Here is a 20,295-nt window from a genome sequence, read left to right on the forward strand (position 1 = left end):
AGGATGTTGGGAGTCTGTAGATATTTTCACGGCCCCCTTTTTGACTCGTGCAGGATACAGGTCCTCGACGGAAGGCAGGTTGGTCGCCGTTGTTTTTTCCTTTCAGTCCTAACTCTCCGTCGAAGTCCCTGTCTGTCTTGTTGGGTTGCAGAGCCAAACCAGACATTTATGGAGGTGCAAATGACAGACTCAATCCTTCCTCCGTCAAACCGAATCAGGAGCTCTGCATATTCCCAATACATCGGAATATATACCCAAAGAAAAGGCAAGTGTCCGGGTTTCGGGACAAGAGACCTCTCACCTGCACCGCCACTCCAAAATTATTCCCGTCTTCGATCCGGGGTACGAGGAGCTGCAGCCAGAGACAAATCTGGAAAAAGAGACAAAAGAGATCCCAGCTAAGCATCCTTTCAATGCCCAAGAAACCTTCGCCGGCCAACTCACCAAGACAATTAAACAACGATTCCTTGCGATAGCTCACCACGTTCAGCTTCTCTTTGGCGCCCTGGATCTCCGGCTTGACGCGGTTCAGCAGAGCGGTGATCTTCTCGTTGTGGCAAACCGGGCCGCACGGTGGAGCTGGGGAAGGAGGAGAGAGAGAGAGAGATCAAGATTTGGGGGGGAGGCTTAGAGCAAAGACCCCCCTGGGAAAAAGATGGCTGCCCTTCCACGCTAGGTGTAAAACGGCAGCGGGAAGACGACCTCCCAGATGGGAAGCTCAAAGAAGAGTTGGGTTTTATTATCTGGTAGTCCCCGACTTAGAAGACAGAATGGCAGAGTTGGAAGGGACCTTGGAGGTCTTCTAGTCCAACCCCTTGTTCGGGCAGGAGACCCTATTTCAGACAAGAGACCGGCTTCCCACTCTCTTCTTAAAAACTTCCAATGGTAAGAGCACCCACAACTTCTGGTGGCGAGCTGTTCCACTGGTCAATCGTTCTCTCCTTGTCAGGAAATGTCTCCTTATTTTTAAAATATACCAGCCGATTATCCGGCGTTGCCCAGGTATTTCTTTATAGGGGGGAAATGTCCGGACCAAACATCATTTCTAATGTTGGATTTCCCCCCTAACCAGAAGGAGCCCCCTTGTGGAGTACCGTGAAGCCGCTGTACGGTATAATCCATTTTACAGCAGTACAGTAGAAGCCATTTGAAGGCACAACAGGCTGTATCTTAACAGAAGACACACCCCGAGAGGTGTTAGGGGCGTCTTACCCCCGCAGTATTGGTTTCCAGAGAGGAAGTCATCTGTGTACCAAGTTTGGTTGAAATTGCTCAAGGCATTCTATCTATCATTTATCATCTGTCTGTCTGTCTGTCTGTCTGTCTGTCTATCTATCATCTATCTATCTATCTATCTATCTATCTATCTATCTATCTATCTATCATCTATCTATCTATCTATCTACTTCTATCTATCTATCTATCTATCTATCTATCTATCTGTCTATCTATCTCTATCTATCCATCCATCCATTCATCCATCCATGTATCATTTATCGTCTGTCTGTCTGTCTGTCTATCATCTATCTATCTATCTATCTATCTATCTATCTATCTATCTATCTATCATCTATCTATCTATCTATCTATCTATCCATCCATCCATCCATCCATCCATGTATCATTTATCATCTGTCTGTCTGTCTGTCTATCATCTATCTATCATCTATCTATCTGTCTATCTATCTATCTATCTATCTATCTATCTATCTATCTATCTATCTATCTATTGAAATATCTATCTATCTATCTATCTATCATCTATCTATCTATCTATCTATCTATCTACTTCTATCTATCTATCTATCTATCTATCTATCTATCTATCTATCTATCTATCTATCCATCCATCCATCCATCCATGTATCATTTATCGTCTGTCTGTCTGTCTGTCTGTCTATCTATCACCTATCTATCTATCTATCTATCTATCTATCTATCTATCTATCTATCTATCATCTATCTATCCATCCATCCATCCATCCATCCATCCATCCATCCATCCATCCATGTATCATTTATCGTCTGTCTGTCTGTCTGTCTGTCTATCATCTATCTATCATCTATCTATCTATCTATCTATCTATCTATCTATCTATCTATCAATCATCTATCTATCTATCTCTCTATCCGTATCTATCTATCTATCATCTATCCATCCATCCATCCATCCATCCATCCATCCATCCATCCATCCATCCATCCATGTATCATTTATCGTCTGTCTGTCTATCATCTATCTATCATCTATCTATCTATCTATCTATCTATCTATCTATCTATCTATCTATCTATCTATCTATCTATCTATCTATCTATCTATCATCTATCTATCATCTATCTATCATCTATCTATCTATCTATCTATCTATCTATCTATCTATCTATCTATCATCTATCTATCATCTATCTATCTATCTATCTATCTATCTATCTATCTATCTATCTATCTATCTATCTATCTATCATCTATCTATCTATCATCTATCTATCTATCATCTATCTATCTGATCCACAACATGACCACAGTTGAGCCAAACAAGACATTTGTTAAGAAAGTATTGCCCCATTTTATGACCTTTCTTGCTACAGTTGTTAAGCGAATCACTGTGGTTGTTCAGTGAATCACACGGTCGTTGAGTGAATCAGTCTTCTCATGGACGTGGCTCACTACAAGGTCGCCAAAGGGGATCGCGTGAACCCAGGATCGTGCAACCATCATAAATACGAGTCAACTGCCACTTTTTTCAATGTGACTGTAACTTGGAATGGTCACCAAACAAACTCTTTAGCTATAAGTCGAGGACTACGGTACCTGTATAGATTTCAATGGAGTTAAGAGCCAGATTGCTGGGCTGAATGCAAAGGATTGAAACGATGGGGAGTCCTCGACTTACGACCAGAATTGGCCCCTGAATTTCCATGGCGATGCCAGGGCAGATTGTTAAGGGAGCCATGCCTGATTTTACCATTTCTTTCGGTTACAGCTTGTTCAATGAATCACTGCAGTTATTAAGTGAAGCCTATGGTCATTAAGCGAATCCAGTTTCCCCGCCCCAGACTTGGTTTGCGAGAAGCTGGCAGGGGAAGGAAAATACATGCCGGAATTTGGATCACATGACCGTGGAAGTGCTGCGACGGTCGTAAGTGCGAGGACCAGTTATAAGTCACTTTTCCCCCAGTACAGGTAGTCCTCGACTTACGACAGTTCATTTAGTGACCTTTTGAGGTTACGGTGGCCCCCCAAAAGGTTACTTAGGACTATTTTTCATACTTACGACCGATTCAGCCTCCCCGTGGTCATGCGATCTAAATTCAGATACTTGGCAACTGACTCGCCTTTATGACGGTCGCAGCGTCCTGGGGTGTGTGTGTGTGTCACGCGATCCCCTTTGGGCGACCGTCCGTCAAACAAAAACAACGAGGAGGCCCGTATTCCCTTCGCCACCGGGCGCTTCGCTTAACAACCGCAGCGGTTCACTTAACGATGGTGGCCCAGAAAAAGGGGGCTTTGAAAGAACCTAAACGCGGGGCCTCCACTGCGGTCGTAGGTCGAGGACTGCCTGTAATCTGGGTCACTAAATGAATGGCCGTGAAGCGGAGGACGGCCTGCAAACTTGCTGAAACTGGCTTTAAGAAAGCGGATAATAAACGTTTGGGATTCATAGCTAGAAATTAAAAGGGAAAACCAGTTTCGCCCTTGGAAAGTTGCACAGAGAGATCTTGTTAATCAAGGAGGGACTTTTAAGATCATGGCGCAACGCTAAATTGCCTTCACACCCAGGCCCCGAGGCCCTTTCCCGCCTCCCTAAATCCTCCGCAGCTTAGCTGCTCACCCAAGGAGCTGGGCTGCTTAGAGGCTGCCTGGATCCCATCATTTCATGGGATTGTATTAGTTAACAAAAAAGAAAAGATTAAAAAGTGTATTAAAAGAAGTCTTTTTTAAGCTTGGCCCCTTTAAGATGGGTGGACTTCAACTCCCAGAATTCCCCAGCCAGCAAGGGAGGTAGCGACCTCGGCCACTTAAGATGGTGGACTTCAACTCCCAGAATTCCTCAGCCAGCATGGGAGGTAGCAACTTCAGCAAGTTTAAGATGGGTGGACTTCAACTCCCAGAATTCCTCAGCCAGCATGGAATATTATAACCTCATCCACTTAAAATGGTGGACTTCAACTCCCAGAATTCCCCAGCCAGCATGGAATATTATAACCACATCCACTTAAAATGGTGGACTTCAACTCCCAGAATTCCCCAGCCAGCATGGAATATTATAACCTCATCCACTTAAAATGGTGGACTTCAACTCCCAGAATTCCCCAGCCAGCATGGGTGGTAGCAACTTCAGCAAGTTTAAGGGGTGGACTTCAACTCCCAGAATTCCTCAGTCAGCATGGGAGGTCACAACCTCGGCCACTTAAGATGGTGGATATCAACTCCCAGAATTCCTCACTCAGCATGGGATATTACAACCTCATCCACTTAAAATGGTGGACGTCAACTCCCAGAATTCCCCAGCCTGCATGGGAGATAGCAACCTCAGCCACTTAAGATGGCAGACTTCAACTCCCAGAATTCTATGCTGGATGGGTGGAGTTCAATTTTAATACACATTAAAAAGGAACAGAGGTGCATCCGTCGCGGCTGCCATCTTGACTTTTTTGACCTTGAAAAGGGCTGCGCAAGGCTTGACACCATGAATTCTCCGACCTGAAGCAACCGAACAGTCTCCCTTCCCCCAAAAGGCCTCTCAACTACTTTGTACCTTTGTCTTCATCCTCAGATGCCTTCTTAGCAGTCTTCTCTTCTTTTTTCTCCTCCTTCTCCTTCTCCTTCTCCTTCTCCTTCTCTTCTTTCTGCAGAGAGGGAGGGAGGAAAGGAAAGAGTATGGAGAGGAGGGAGGGAGAGGATGAGGGAAAGAAGAAAGGAAAGGAGAGAGAGAGAGGAAGGAGGGAAGAAATGAAGGAAGAAGAGAGGAGGGGGGAAGGAAGGAAGGAAGGAAGGAAAAATGAATGGAGGGAGGGAGAGAAGGAAGGGAAGGATGGGGGAAGGAAGGAAGGAGAGAAAGGAGGAAGAGAGAAGGAAGTGAGGGAGGGGAGGAAGGAAAGAGAGAGAAAGGAGGGCAGGAAGAAATGAAGGAGGGAAGGAGGGAAGGAAGAAATGGAGGAAGGGAAGGGAAGAAGGAAGGAAGGCAGAGAAGGTAGAAAAGTGGGACGGAGGGAGGGAGGGAAGGGAGGGAATTAAGGAAGAAAGAAAGGAAGGAGAAAGAGGGTGGGAAGAAAGGAAGAAGAGGAGGGAGGGAGGGACGAAAGGAAGGAAAGAAAAAATGAAGGAAGGGATGGGGTGGGGGAAGGAAGGAGAGGAAGGAGAAAGGGAAGAAATGAAGGAAGGAAGAAGGGGGGGAAAAGGAAGGATGGGGGAAGGAAGGAGAGAGAGGAGAGGGGGAAGAAATGAAGGAAGAAGAGAGGAGGGAAGGAAAAAATGAAGAAAGGGAAGGGAAGAAGGGTGGGGGAAGGAAGGAGAGAGAATGGAGGGAAGAAATGAAGAAAAGGAAGGGAAGAAGGAAGGAAGGAGAATGAGGGAGAAGAAAAGGAAAGGCAGAACAATTGAGACTACCTAAAATAAGCAGGATTTACCTAACGGACGAATGAAATACCTCCAGCCCTCCGCCAGGAGTATGACATCAAAAGACCCAGGAGTAACATCCTGGCTTGTAGTAAACCCCGATTAAAATAACCACCTTCCTCCTTTTATCCTGGTTCTCCTCGATTTACAACCCCATTCATTAAGCGACACTTCAATCGGTCCTCATACTTATGACCGGGGCAGCATCAAACACGATCAAACGTTGGAGGCTTGGCCACTGGCGTGCACTTATGACCTTTGCAGATCACATGATCTCCTTCTGTGACCTTCGGACAAACCAAGTCCTCGCTTAACGACCGTGTGCCCAAACTTAACCACGGCAACGGTTCGCTGAACCACAGCGGCGAGCAAAGTTCCTCAAATGAGGCGAACATCTTCCTTGAACAGGTGTTTCATTTAGCGACATACATTTGATCGTAGGTCGAGGACCACCTGTGTTTAATCCTGGGAAAATAAATTTTACAGGGCCTGCTAGAGAATTAAAATGCCTTTTTGTCACGCTCAAAAGAAACTGGCAGGGCAAAATTAGGGTGTGGAAGATTTAGGACGCCCCACAGCCGTTTCCCAATGGGGCAGGGTGGATTTTTTAAAAATCCCAAGCGTTACTTAACCATAAAAATGTGCCAAGAAATTTCTCTTTATCCCTCTGGGCAAAGGAGAAGGTAGAAATTAAATCAGGGCGAAATCGTATCAGGATTCAGCTTCTTTTCTTTGGTTGAATCCCAGTTGGAAAAAGAAAGAAAGAAAAGTTTTGCCCATTTTTGAAACTTTGGCAGGGTCTCCTGGGGGTCCCTTGGGGAGGGGGAGAAGCAGTTAAATCACCCGTCCCTGCGGGGATCTCTCTGGAGGGGGATCAGGGAAAAGAATCAGGCTTTCGTTCAGGGACGCAAACGATTCAAGGAATCCATTGGCTTTTCGGGATGTGAATCTGTCCAGGATAAAGACACCTTTGAACAGTGTTTTGTCACTTTAAGAGGGGTGGACTTTAACTCCCAGAATTCCTCAGCCAGCATGTTTTAAGATGCATGGACTTCAACTCCCAGAATTCCCCAGCCAGCATGCTTTAAGATGCATGGGCTTCAACTCCCAGAATTCCCTAGCCAGCATGGTTTAAGACGCATATACTGAACATGCTTTAAGATGCATGGACTTCAACTCCCAGAATTCCCTAGCCAGCATGTTTTAAGATGCATGGACTTCAACTCCCAGAATTCCCCAGCCAGCATGCTTTAAGATGCATGAACTTCAATTCCCAGAATTCCCCAGCCAGCATGCTTTAAGACGCATATACTGAACATGCTTTAAGATGCATGGACTTCAACTCCCAGAATTCCCTAGCCAGCATGGTTTAAGATGCATGAACTTCAATTCCCAGAATTCCCCAGCCAGCATGCTTTAAGACGCATATACTGAACATGCTTTAAGATGCATGGACTTCAACTCCCAGAATTCCTCAGCCAACATGCTTTAAGATATATGGACTTCAACTCCCAGAATTCTCCAGCCAACATGCTTTAAGACGCATATACTTCAACTCCCAGAATTCCCCAGTCAGCATGCTTTAAGATGCATGGACTTCAACTCCCAGAATTCCTCAGCCAACATGCTTTAAGATGCATGGACTTCAACTCCCAGAATTCCTCAGCCAACATGCTTTAAGATGCATGGACTTCAACTCCCAGAATTCCACAGCCAACATGCTTTAAGATGCATGGACTTCAACTCCCAGAATGCTCCAGTCAGCCATGCTGGCTGGGGAATTCTGGGAGTTGAAGTCCACTCCTTTTCAAGTGGAGACAAACCACTATACGAGCTCTCTGCATGCTCATAGGCTTGCCAAAAGAGCCATTTCAAATCCTGCCCTCCCCGTAAAGGACTTGTTTGGCAATTTAACCGTCCAACAAACCAGGATGACGAATAACTAACCCTCATCTGGTTTGTGAGCAATTCCAGTCACCAAGGTTTGCCAGAGAGGATTCGTGTAAAAGAGAAGCCACGGTTTTTTACCAACCCAAAAATATATCCGGCCGAAACTGGGGTTTTTTGTGGCCTTCCACGTAACGGTGTGTGTGTGTGTGTCTGTCCTTACCTCCCGCTGTTTGCGACGTTCCTCGTCCTTTTTGGGATCCGGTACGGGAATATCTAATTCGGCGCGGAGCGAAACCAGATCCGCCACATTCAATTCAGGAGCCTAGAAAGAGACAAGAGAGATATTTTGCTCCTGCTTGACATTCTGAGCATCGCCTCCTCGTTTGGCTGCAAACGGGATTCGAACTCGCAGCCCGTTCGGTTTCCCGGCCCTTAAGACTCTTTCAGAAGAATAAAGGAAGGGAGGAAGACGCCCAGGTGCGATACACACAGTCCTCGAATTACGACCGCAAATGGGAGCAGGACGTCCGTCCCTAAAGAAGGCGGCTGCTCTGTGAGTCACGCCCAATTTTAGGCCTGGGTGTTAAGCGAATCGCACCGTTGTTAAGTGAATTCAGCTTCCCCCGTTGCAGCCCCCGGGAAGGTCGCAAAACCCCGCAACGTTGCCGCCGTCACAAATACCGAACAGTTGCCAAGTGCCCGAATTTTAATCGCGTAACCTTCAACGGTCGTAAGTTTGAAGACTGGCCGTAAGTTTCTTTCTTTCTTTCTTTCTTTCTTTCTTTCTTTCTTTCTTTCTTTCTTTCTTTCTTTCTTTCTCTCTTTCTTTCTTTCTTTCTTTTTTTAGCACTGCTGTAATTTGGACGAATTACTGTAGGGATGGTCCTAACTTGAGAACTGTCTGTATTTCTCATCCGGAACAGATGTTAGAATTTAACCTTAAAAATTTGGGATTGTTAGCTGGTTCAACGCTAACAATTGCTGTTTTCATTTACAGCTAGTCCTCGAGTTATGACTACAATGTCTGTTGCTAAGTGAACCGTTTGTTCAGTGAATTTTGCCTCATTTTACGACATTTCTGGCCCCGGTCGTTTAAGTGAATCATTGCAGTGGTTAAGTTAGTGACGCGGTTATTAAGTGAATCCCTTTGCTTGTCGGAAGGTCGTAAACGGGAATGCCATGACCCCGGGATATAAACCGTCATAAATATGAGCCACTTGCCAAGCGTCTGAATTTTGATCACGTGACCAGGGGGAATCCATCAACGGTCGTAAGTGTGAAAAACAGTCATAAGTCGCTTTTTTCCAGTGCTGTCGTAACTTTGAACCGTCACTAAATGATTTAAATGACAAATTTACATTTATTTTGTTACGATTGTGGGTTTCCTCTTTTTTGTGGGAGCTAAGACAAATTTTAACTTTAATTTGCTATTTATCGTGCAATGAATGACAGACCTGATGGGAAAACAGGCCATCCCTAACTTACGACAGTCCGTTTTAGCGACCGTTCGATTAAAGCTCCACTGAAAAAAAGCAACTGACAATCATTTTCCACACTTACGACGGTTGGGTCATGCAATCCCCTTTTGCGACTGCCTGACGAGCACAGTCCTTGAAGCCGGTTTCACTTAACAACCGTGTGGCTAACAACTGCACTGATTCACTTAACAACTGTGGGAAGAAAGGTTGTAAAACGGGGCAAAACTCACTTCACAAATGTCTCGCTTAGCAGCAGACATTTTGGGCTGGGCTGGTCGTAACTCGAGGACTACACGGCTGTACATTTTGAGTGTTGCTGTCTTTTTGGCAGACAATTATATCCTTTCCAACGCCCCAATTATTCCCATCTTTTTATCTTTTTAATTTTCATTTGACATCCGCCCGAAGGCCGCCTTACCTTCAGAAAATTACTCAGTTCGACAACTTTCTCAGGAAATCTTCTGGCGACAAGTTCTTCCGCCTCAAGAGAGAAGAACAAAAAAGGAAATATTAAAAGTTGGAAAGAATTTAAAACGATTTGCCGATGAAAAGAAGAAGAAAAACTAAGAACAAGGTTCAGTTTCGGGACCGCCCAATGAGGTCTTTCAATCAAATTTAAAAAAAGGTCTTAGAAGAAAAGAAATTCAAAATATTTCACGTGAAACGAAACGAAAATCATTTCGCGCTCCAAGAAACGTAAAACGTTTGAGATGAAAAAGTCGTTCAAAATATTTTACGTGAAATGAAACAAAAAACATTTCAGATGAAATGAAATGAAAAACACTTCACGGCAAACGAATTTCTTTTCACATGAAACGAAATGAAAAACATTTTATACTAAATGAAATGAAAAATATTTCACAGTAAATGAATTTTTTTTTCACATGAAATGCAACAACATTTTCCAATAAAGGATACTCAAAACATTTTACACAGTAAATGAAAATTCACAAACATTTCACATTCAATGAAATGTAAAACTTTTTATAATGACAATCTTTTACAGGACTAAAAAGTTTGGTGCTGTTAACCCACACCGGCAGCCATCTTTAAATGTTAATAATAAATATGAATAACAATATTAATGAATAATTTATAAATCAGTCAGCCAGATGTTCAGAAATTATTATTATTGTTGTTGTTATTATTATTATTGGTGAAATAGAATTGCCAATCTTCTTAATTTCTGGCCCTTGTCATCTGAATGGGGCTGTGGACCTTGGGCTATTTTATATTATTCTTATTCTTATTCTTGAAATAGAATTGCCAATCTCCCTAATTTCTGGCCCTTGTCATCTGAATGGGGCTGTGGACCTTGGGCTATTTTATATTATTATTCTTATTCTTATTCTTGAAATAGAATTGCCAATCTCCCTAATTTCTGGCCCTTGTCATCTGAATGGGGCTGTGGACCTTGGGCTATTTTATATTATTCTTATTCTTATTCTTATTCTTGAAATAGAATTGCCAATCTCCCTAATTTCTGGCCCTTGTCATCTGAATGGGGCTGTGGACCTTGGGCTATTTTATATTATTCTTATTCTTATTCTTATTCTTGAAATAGAATTGCCAATCTCCCTAATTTCTGGCCCTTGTCATCTGAATGGGGCTGTGGACCTTGGGCTATTTTATATTATTATATTATTATTATTGTTGTTGATGATGATATTATTATTATTATTATTATTATTATTATTATTATTATTATTATTATTATTATTATTATTATTATTACTACTACTACTACTACTACTACTATACGATTGTATCACAGCGGCCAGTTGATTCGCCGGATTTGGCATTGATTACTAGTCAGGCCCCACCCAGGGGCCTAGGACGTCGTAACGTATTTTCGTAATATACGTGCAGATCCAAGCAGTGCGGCTTTTTGCATTTGACTGATGGTGATTTTGTCAAGTTTTAACTGTTTTAAATGTAATTCCAGTGCTTTTGGAATAGCACCCAGTGTGCCGATTACCACTGGAATTACCACTGCTGGTTTGTGCCATAATCGTTGGATTTCGATTTTTAAGTCCTGGTATTTCGCGACTTTTTCATGTTCCTTCTCCTCAACCCTGCTATCACCTGGTATTGCGATGTCTATGATTGTAACCTTATTTTTCCCAATCAGTGTGATGTCTGGCGTGTTATGCGCTAGTACCTTGTCTGTTTGTATACGAAAATCCCACAGGATCTTGACCATCTGATTTTCGGTGACTTTTTCAGGCTTATGTTCCCACCAGTTTGTTGTTGTTTTATTATTATTATTATTATTATTATTATTATTATTATTATTATTATTATTATTATTATTATTATTATTATTATTATTATTATTATTGAAATACAATTGCCAATCTTCCTAATTTCTGGCCCTTGTCATCTGAAGGGGGCTGTGGACCATGGGCTGTTTATTTCTATATTTTCTTTTTTATTTGATTTTTGTATGCCCTCTACATTTGCTGGGGTCGGGAACGGGACGAAGCGGAGGGCGGAGTTATTAGAGACCGATTATTCACGCCCCCCCAAGATTTTTTTTAGGGGGGGTGGGGGTGACAAGCGTACCCCACATTTCTCACCTGGACGCAAAGTTTCTCCTTGAAGGAATTCACCTGAGAAACGAGGAAGAGAAAGAAGGGTTAGGAATGAAAGGGGAAACTTTGGAAGCCGCCGCAGCTGCTGGCGCAGAAGAGGAGCTCGGGCGCCCGGCCAGGCGCTGGGACACCCGATCGCCCGCTACACCTGTTGGACTTCTCGCTCGGCCAACCGTTTGACAGGGGACGGGATGGGGTGCCAAGGCAGCCCCTCCCAGCCAGCCTGAATGCTTTTGAACCAGCATTCAAGGCCCCGCCCCCTCTTCATTTTGACCCCCTCCCCACAGCAATCCAACAGGTGAAGCGTTCTCTCTACCGCTCTTCTCCCCTCCCCCAATCCCCTCCTCCTACACCCCACCCCCCAAAACAGTCCCCTCATTGTCTGCTCCCATCTGGGGACCCTGCTCCAACTTCTTCGGGGGGGCTCCCCCTTTTCTCCATTCTAGCAGGCTGCTTGGAATAATTCAACAGGTGAAGCTTTGTTTTCCCCCACCCCCTCCTCCATTGTAGCAGCCCCCCCTCCTACTTGGAGCCATCCAACAGGTGAAGCTTTGTCTTGCCCCCCCTCCATTGTAGCAGCCCCCCCCCACTTGGAGCCATCCAACAGGTGAAGCTTTCTCTTGTCCCCCCCACCCACCCCTCCATTGTAGCAGCCCCCCCTACTTGGAGCCATCCAACAGGTGAAGCTTTCTCTTGTCCCCAATCCCACTCCCTCTTCTATTTTAGCAGGGCCCCTCCCTGCCTGCTGGGAGCAGCCCAACAGGTAAAGCTGTCTCTTTCTCCCCACCCCCCCTCCCCTTCCCCCTTTTAGCAGGGCCCCTGCCTGCCTGCCAAGAACAATTCAACAGGTGAAGTTTTCTCTTTTTCCTCCCTACCCCCTTCCCCATTTTAGCAGCCCCCACCCCCGCTACTTCTGGCAGCAATCCAATAGGTAAAGCTTTCCCTCCCCTCCATCCCCTCCTCATTTTAGCAGGCCCCCTCCCTGCCTACTAGGAACAATCCAACAGGTAAAGCTTTCTTCCGCCACCCCTTTCCTTCCCCCTTTTAGCAGCCTGCTGAGAACAATTCAACAGGTGAAGTTTTCTCTTTCTCCCCACCCCCTTCCCCTTTTAACATGGGGAGGGGGGGTGGGGAGAAAGAGACAGCTTCACCTGTTGGGCTTTTAGCGTGGCCCCTCCCTCCTTGCTGGGAGCAATCCAACAGGTGAAACTTTCTCTTGCCCCCCCCCACTCCTTCCCCATGTTACCAGCACCCCCTATTTCTGGCAGCAATCCAACAGGTGAAGCTTTCTCTTCCCCCTCCCCACTTTAGCCACCCCCTGCCTGCTGGCAGCAACCCAACAGGTGAAGCTTTCTCTTTCTCCCTCCCCCATGCCTCCTCCCCATTTTATCAGCCCCGCTACTTCTGGCAGCAACCCAACAGGTGAAGCTTTCTCTCCACCTCCCCACTTTAGCCCCCCCCGCCCCCCCTGCCTGCTGGGAGCAATCCAACAGGTGAAGCTTTCCCTCCCCCCTCCTCCCCACTTTAGGGCCCCTCCATGCCTGCTGGGAGCAACCCAACAGGTGAAGCTTTCCCTCCCCCCCTCCCCACTTTAGGGCCCCTCCCTGTCTGCTGGGAGTAACCCAACAGGTGAAGCTTTCTTTCTCCCCCCTCCATGCCCCTTCCCCATTTTGCCCCCACCCCACTGCTGGTAGCAATCCAACAGGCAAAGCTTTCTCTCTCCCCCTTCCCACTTCAGGGCCCCTCCCTGCCTGCTGGGAGCAACCCAACAGGTGAAGCTTTACCTTCCCCCCCTCCCTCCTCTCCACTTTAGGGCCCCTCCCTGCCTGCTGGGAGCAACCCAACAGGTGAAGCTTTCTCTTTCTCCCCCCCTCCACGCCCCTTCCCCATTTTACACCCCCCCCCACTGCTGGTTGCAACCCAACAGGTGAAGCTTTCTCTCCCCCTTCCCACTTTAGGGCCCCTCTGTGCCTGCTGGGACAGCAACCCAACAGGTGAAGCCTTCTTCCCCCCCCCCAAACCCCATCAAACCCCTACACCCCCCCCCCAAAAAAAAGCCCCTATCGGGCAGCCTGCAGGCGGAAGTCCAACAGGGCAGGCCGCTCCCACACGGTTTAGGCTTCCTGCCCAGGTCTTACCTGCGCCTCGCACACGGGGGAGATCTCCAGGGTGGCCATGGGGAGGGCGGGAGGGGTTGGTGGTGGAAACAAGCGGGCTTTGGTGCACGTCCGAAAGGGCTGACCCGGGTTGTTTCGGGGGGTCGGGGTGGGGGGTCGGCTTGCAAAGGCGGCGGAGCGGAGACCAAGCAGGCGGCTGGGCAAGAAGCGAAAACGAAAGAGAAGCGGGGAGGAGAGGGAGAGAGCAAGCGGGCAGGGCTTCCTCCTTCCCGGGAGGCGGGGTCCGGGGGGGAAAGGCTGGGGGAGGGAAGGAAAGAAGGACGGGCGGAGTCGGCAGGCCGCCATCCAACCGGTGCAGCCGCCGGAGCCTCCCCCAGCCCTCCAGCAACCACGATTGCTTTATTTCAGTTAGAGAAGGGAATGGGTGGTCTCTGAGGAATCTCTCCACTCTTGGGTCACTTGGAAGACCCAGTGGACTTCAATGCCCAGAATTCCTCAGGGTAGCCTGGTCGGCTAAGGGAATTCTGGGCGTTGAAGTCCACGGATAATAAAGCAGCCAAGAGTGGAGAAATACTGGATGGGTAAAGGAATCAATGGATTGGATGCATGATAGATGATAGATAGATAGATAGATAGATAGATAGATAGATAGATAGATAGATAGATAGATAGATAGATAGATAGATAGATAGATAGATAGATAGATAGACAGACAGACAGACAGACAGACAGACAGACAGACAGACAGACAGACAGACAGACAGACAGACAGACACAGTGGATGGATGGATGGATGGATGGATGGGTAAATGTAGATAGATAGATGTAGATGGATAATTAGATAGATAGATAGATAGATAGATAGATAGATAGATAGATAGATAGATAGATATAGACGAGAGGATGATGGATGGATAGATAGATAGATGTAGATGGATAGATAGATAGATGATAGATAGATAGATGATAGATAGATAGATAGATAGATAGATAGATAGATAGATATGAGATGAAGGATGGATGGATAAATGTAGATATAGATTGGATAGAATAGATAGATAGATAGATAGATAGATAGATAGATAGATAGATAGATAGATGATAGATAGATAGATAGATAGATAGATAGATAGATAGATAGATAGATAGATAGATATGAGAGGATGGATGGATGGATAGATGTAGATGGATAGATAGATAGATGATAGATAGATAGATAGATAGATAGATAGATAGATAGATGATAGATAGATAGATAGATAGATGAGATGAGATGGATGGATGGATAAATGTTGATATAGATTGGATAGAATAGAATAGATAGATAGATAGATAGATAGATGATAGATAGATAGATAGATAGATGAGATAAAGGATGGATGGATGGATAAATGTACATAGATTGGATAGAATAGATAGATAGATAGAGAGAGAGAGAGAGAGAGAGAGAGAGAGAGAGAGAGAGATGAGAGGATGGATGGATGGATAGATAGATGTAGATGGATAGATTGGATAGATAGATGGATGGATGAGGGGATGAAGGGTGGATGGATGGATAGATAAATGTAGATTGGATTGGATTGATAGATAGAGGATGATGGATGGATAGATTGGATAGATGGATAAGGGGATGGATGGATAAATATATAGATTAGGTAATAAATAGATGAGGAGGATGGTTGGATGAATGGATATAGATAGATTGGATAGAATAGATATGACGGATGGATGGATGAGAGGATGATGCATGGATAAATAAATGTAGATAGACTGGATATATGATAGATAGATAGATAGATAGATAGATAGATAGATAGATAGATAGATAGATAGATAGATAGATGATAGATGATAGATAGATAGATAGATAGATAGATAGATAGATAGATAGATAGATGAGAGGAATGATGGATGGATGGATAAGTGTAGATAGATTGGATAGAATAGATAAGAGATACAGATGAGAGGATGGATGGATGGATAGATAAATGTAGATAGATGTAGATAAATAGAGATGAGAGAGATGAAAGATAGATAGATGAAAATGGAGACAGACCAACAGAATTATATTTCGGTCTGCCTGTCCCTGCCAAGAGAAATGAACAATATCATAAGGAAATGCAGAAAAATCATCTTTGGCTGGACTTGTTCCCAGCGCCTTTTGTCCCAACTTCTTAGCCAGCTCCGGCCCGAGCATGAAAAAAAATATTCCTCACCTGTCCTCTCCCCCATGATCATTATGTTCTAGCTGACTGTTTCTCAATCGTGGCCCCTTTAAGACTTGTGGACTTCAACTCCCAGAATTCCCCAGTCCTCCAACACCCCCACCCCGTTTCCACTTTGGAATTCTGGGAGTTGAAGTCCACAAGTTTTAAAGCGGTCCAAGTTGAGAAGCATTCGTGGCAGCTGTAAAAAGTTCCCCACTTACTTAAAACATAATAAATAAAAAAATACAAAAAATAGGGAAAGACAGACTCCTCTTTTGTGAGCTGGCACAACCGAGACCCCTAATTATCGGACAACCCCCCCCCCCCAGAAACCACAAAGAGAATTTTGGAAAGAGTCCTTTCTTTATTTGGGCCAACTGATAGAGTGCCCCGTCTTTTGGGCAGACGTTCAGTTCTGCCGCGTGGCTTCTTTCGTGGCTCCCCGGAAAAAGAGGCCGGCCCCGGGTCTCCCTGGCGAACACGGACAGCGGTACCAGCACCGGTAGGTCAGGAACCAACACAGCGTAGCAATGGCGGCTCCCACCACTTTGTGGCTGTAGTCGTACAGGTAGACCACCGTACACGCCAGCAGGAAGTTCCAGAGCAGGAGGAGGAGGACGTTAAGCAGGAAAATGAGGCGCAGCGGCACCCCGGCGGGGTGGCCCTGGGCCAGGTAGCGCCGGAAGATGGCCGTCTCCTCCACCATCAGCAGGCAACAGAAGGTGAGCAAGAAAGTGTGATCCGAGACGTCGTAGCCGTGCCATTTGTGGCCTTTGTAAAGGCACGTCCACTTGTCCGGCAGGCCGTTCACCAGGATCCCTTCCGGCACGGGGTCGAAGCAGTAGCCGGTCAGGTTCTCGATCAGGAGAAAGGCTTCGGTGGCACCTAGCCAGAGGCCGGCGCCCACCGCCAAGCGGGCCAGGTGTCGTAAGGTGAGCAGGATCTGGTGTGTGGACAGGTAAACCACCGGAAGGATGAATCCGCCGAGGAAAATGCAGGTCCAGCCCCAGGCAGATCTGACAAATTTTCTAGGGGGGGGGGGAACAGGGTGGGGGGATGAGAATCAGAGATCTAAACAGAGCCAGGACGATCAAGAGGGAAACGAGCCAGGATCTGTGCAAGCTAAGATGGCCACGTTTCACCCGGATACTTCATTCTTGGTTCCAGGGAAAGCACTGCAAATTACAGGTAGTCCCGAACTTAAACAGTCACAATCAAGTCCACAATTTCCATCGTTAAACAAGAGGGAGGTTAAGGGGACGCCGGGCGCACATTACGACCTTCCTTGCCGCAGTGCTTAAGAGAATCACTGCGGTTGTTAAGTGAGTAGCACGGTCGTTAAGCAAATCTGGCTTCCCCCATGGACTTTTGCGGGTCAAAGATGGTAGCAAAACGAGAATCACATGAGCCCGGAACGCTGCGACCATCGTCAGTGCGAATCTGGGTTAAGTGTGAAAAACCGTCACTTTGTTCAGTGCCGTTGTAACTTTGAACGGTCACTACATGAACGGTTATAAGTCGAGGACTACCTGTATAGATTTTCTTTCTTTTTTGGTTCGATTTATGATGATGCAGCCAGGTGAAAGAATGGCAAGACTTCACACCAGCCAGAAAACGGATTAACGGGGCAGATACGAATGTTGAAATCAAGAGCACCTAGTCCTCGACTTACGATGGATCACTTCGCGATTATTTGAAGTTTCAGATCTACTTATGATCCGGTTATAAGCCGCTCCCGTCCCAGCAACTGGGCTGCTTTTACGGCCTGATTTACGACGATTTGCTGGAAACTGGTGGTCCCAACATAAAAAAAACCTGGTGAACAATAGATTTGTTTAACGACTGCCTTAAAAAGAAAAGGTGGAAAAATCAAAAGTCACTTAGTTGAGTTGGGTGGCCATGGAAACTCAATATTTTTTTAAAAAAAATCAATCATGGTCATTCGGTGATCCACTTAACAACCGGCACAACTTACAACCATATTTCAGGGCTCAACTGCAGTCATAAATCGAGGACGACTTGTATGTTACAAGAAGCTGTTAAGGCTGGAAGAATGGACTCCAGATAGTTCTCAAGTTACGACCACAATTGAGCCCTAAATTCCTGTGGCTGTGAAAATTAAGGGAATTTTGTTCTGTCTTGCCACGGTTGTTAAGTGAATCACTTCACCCAGGTTAAGTGAATCTGACTTCTCCATGGACTTTGGGGGAGAGGGGGGCAGGATCGCGGGACCCCAGGGATGCTTCAACTGTCATAAACAAAAATCCGTTGCCAAGCCTCTGAATTCTGATCACATGACCAGGGGAAAACACTGCAACGGTCATTAAGTGTGAACAAGTCCCCCTTTCCCCCCCGCGATCTCTTCACTTTGAACGGTCACTGAGCGAATGGTCGTAAATCGAGGACTAGCTGTGACCCTGGATGACCTCGTGCCAAGGAGATCGAGGTGTTAAAATGTCGTTGGCAAGTTGTCCATCGTAAGATATATTTTGGAATTGGGAGCCGCAGAGATAGGCAGTTGAATCGATAACGTTTCATCGCATAAAATAAAATGGAATCGCTTTATTTACACCACCACCCCCCAAGCTGATCGCTGCCAACCCACCTACCCAAAAAGTCCCCCCACACACACACAAATTACTCACATGTTAAAGAAGTTGTGATGATTGGCAAAGATGGCCCGGGGATTGACGTAAAACTGAAGCAGGGGTCCAAAAATGACCACCGATGCCAGCCACAGGTGGTAAGCACGACGGAGGCCTGGCACCCCGAGAAGCCAAGCGTACTGGTTGCTCCAGAAAACCACCAGCGCCTGGCCCAGGGATTTGGCCCACCCCGCGCCTGTGGCCAGCAGTGAGAAGGGCCTTTTAGGGGCTCGTCTTTCTGCCATCCCCTCCCCTCCTCAGATCAGCCCACCTGAAAGAAGTGGCAGAGATGCCCCGGGTTGGCAAGCGGGCGAGGAACCGAAGGAGAAAAGAGTCGACGGGAGAGAAAGAGGGGGTGGGGGGGAAGAACCCATGGCGTTAAAAGTGACGCCCGGCGACAGCTGCGGGCACGTCGCCCAGCCGATGCGAAGGACAGAAGGGCACAACGGATTAGGAGACCGGCTGTCCCTTGCAGCCTTCGGCGGGGGGAAATCAAGGATTGGTTGGCAAGGATCTCAAAGAAGAAAAAAGTTTTGCTCCTCGCTTGAACTCTTTGGGACTTGCTTGTAAAAAGAAGCAACAATAAAATCGCAAATTGTTCTGCTCGCCCTAAGAGATCTTTCATTGCTTTCTTATCTCCTTCTCTCCCTCCATTCCTTTCCTTTCCTTCTCGTTTTCCTCCCACTGGCCAAATTTTAAGAGGTTGGAAGTTGAGACTCAAACCCATCAGAATAGAGTTGGAAGGGGGTCTTGTAGGTCATCTAGCCCAACCCGCTGTCCCTCTTGCGCCGTGCTCGTGGTCGATCCCATTTTTATCAACAACCGCGCGAAAAAAGAGCGGTTGAGTTTTGTCTAAACTCGGTCCCTTCGATTTTGGAAGCTGCGATGTTCTTCTTCGGCCTGGACCTCATCTGCCTTCGATTTTCCCTTGGAGGATTAAGTGAAAGATGTCGTATTTTTCCCGGGTGTCGCATCGCCTGTTCCGAAATATTCGAAACTTTCGCTTTACGGTTTTGAGGAGTTCCCTTGGCTTCGCCACCTCCTCCTTTCCGATGTTGTCAACCCGGCTTATATGTAGAACAGCCGCCCGTCAATCCACATTTCAAATGCTGCTTTCTCGCCAGCTGGTCTTCGTGGGCGTTTTCTGGACTATTTTCAAACGATACACGCCGCCCAGCTGGTCTTTGAATGAATTGTTGTACGTTGAGGACTAGATGCATGCACGCACGTTCTGGTTTGGGGACTTGGTGCCGAAAAAGTTCGCCAGGGTCTCTTCCAGTGGCTTTCTGTCAATAGACCCATTTCTCCCCTCTGTAGAGAAGTAGAAAAGATGCCACATCCGACAAGCCTGATTTTCAATCTTGCTGCCCAAGCAGGAGTCCCTCTACCCAGGGTGCCGAACCTATGGCACGCATGCCAGAAACGGCACACAGAGCCATCCCGCACAGGACATACCCATGCTGGCCAGCTGGCCTTCGTGCGCACAGGGGTGCCAAACCCCGGAAGAGCAGCATTCCGTGCGCGCTGGCACCAAAACATCTGGGTGTTCTCCAGCTGTTTGTCGGCCGTTACGCTGGCGCCAGAAATTAAAAGTCGGGGTGCCGGCAGGTGCATGCATGACAGAACGCTGCTCCCTTGCGGGATGGTTTTGCATGCTATTTCCGGCCCGCGGTGTCGAAAAAGGTTAGGCCTCACTGCCCTACGCCATTCCAGACAAACGGTTCTCCAATCTCTTCTTAAA

General features: G+C 46.4%; 2 protein-coding genes across 3 annotated transcripts in view; both read right to left on the reverse strand.

Moving 5' to 3' along the window:
• The window catches only part of LOC309381626 (proteasome activator complex subunit 1-like), a 22,215-nt gene extending 8,134 nt beyond the window's left edge, over nucleotides 1–14,081 (reverse strand). The window contains exons 1-7 of one of the 2 annotated variants that reach the window (XM_081932824.1): nucleotides 13,724–14,081; nucleotides 11,571–11,603; nucleotides 9,410–9,472; nucleotides 7,734–7,835; nucleotides 4,764–4,842; nucleotides 482–579; nucleotides 302–370 (exon numbers count right to left, since the gene is read on the reverse strand). In XM_081932824.1, the coding sequence (XP_081788950.1) occupies nucleotides 302–370; nucleotides 482–579; nucleotides 4,764–4,842; nucleotides 7,734–7,835; nucleotides 9,410–9,472; nucleotides 11,571–11,603; nucleotides 13,724–14,047 (768 nt within the window). In that variant the 5' untranslated portion in view covers nucleotides 14,048–14,081. Of the gene's footprint in view, nucleotides 1–301; nucleotides 371–481; nucleotides 580–4,763; nucleotides 4,855–7,733; nucleotides 7,836–9,409; nucleotides 9,473–11,570; nucleotides 11,604–13,723 lie in introns of both variants that reach the window. The other variant, XM_081932823.1, reaches the window with a different exon arrangement.
• Nucleotides 14,082–16,261: 2,180 nt separating this feature from the next.
• Nucleotides 16,262–20,284, reverse strand: LOC309381627 (fat storage-inducing transmembrane protein 1-like). Its single transcript, XM_081932825.1, has 2 exons — nucleotides 18,555–20,284; nucleotides 16,262–16,937 (listed from the first exon to the last, which is right to left on the reverse strand). Exons 1-2 carry the CDS (start codon nucleotides 18,797–18,799, stop codon nucleotides 16,319–16,321), a joined length of 864 nt encoding a protein of 287 aa, XP_081788951.1. The 5' UTR covers nucleotides 18,800–20,284; the 3' UTR covers nucleotides 16,262–16,318.
• Nucleotides 20,285–20,295: the final 11 nt, after the last annotated feature.

This window comes from Natrix helvetica (assembly GCF_964273705.1).
Source record: "Natrix helvetica genome assembly, chromosome: Z".
Classification (NCBI taxonomy): Eukaryota; Metazoa; Chordata; class Lepidosauria; order Squamata; family Natricidae; genus Natrix; species Natrix helvetica.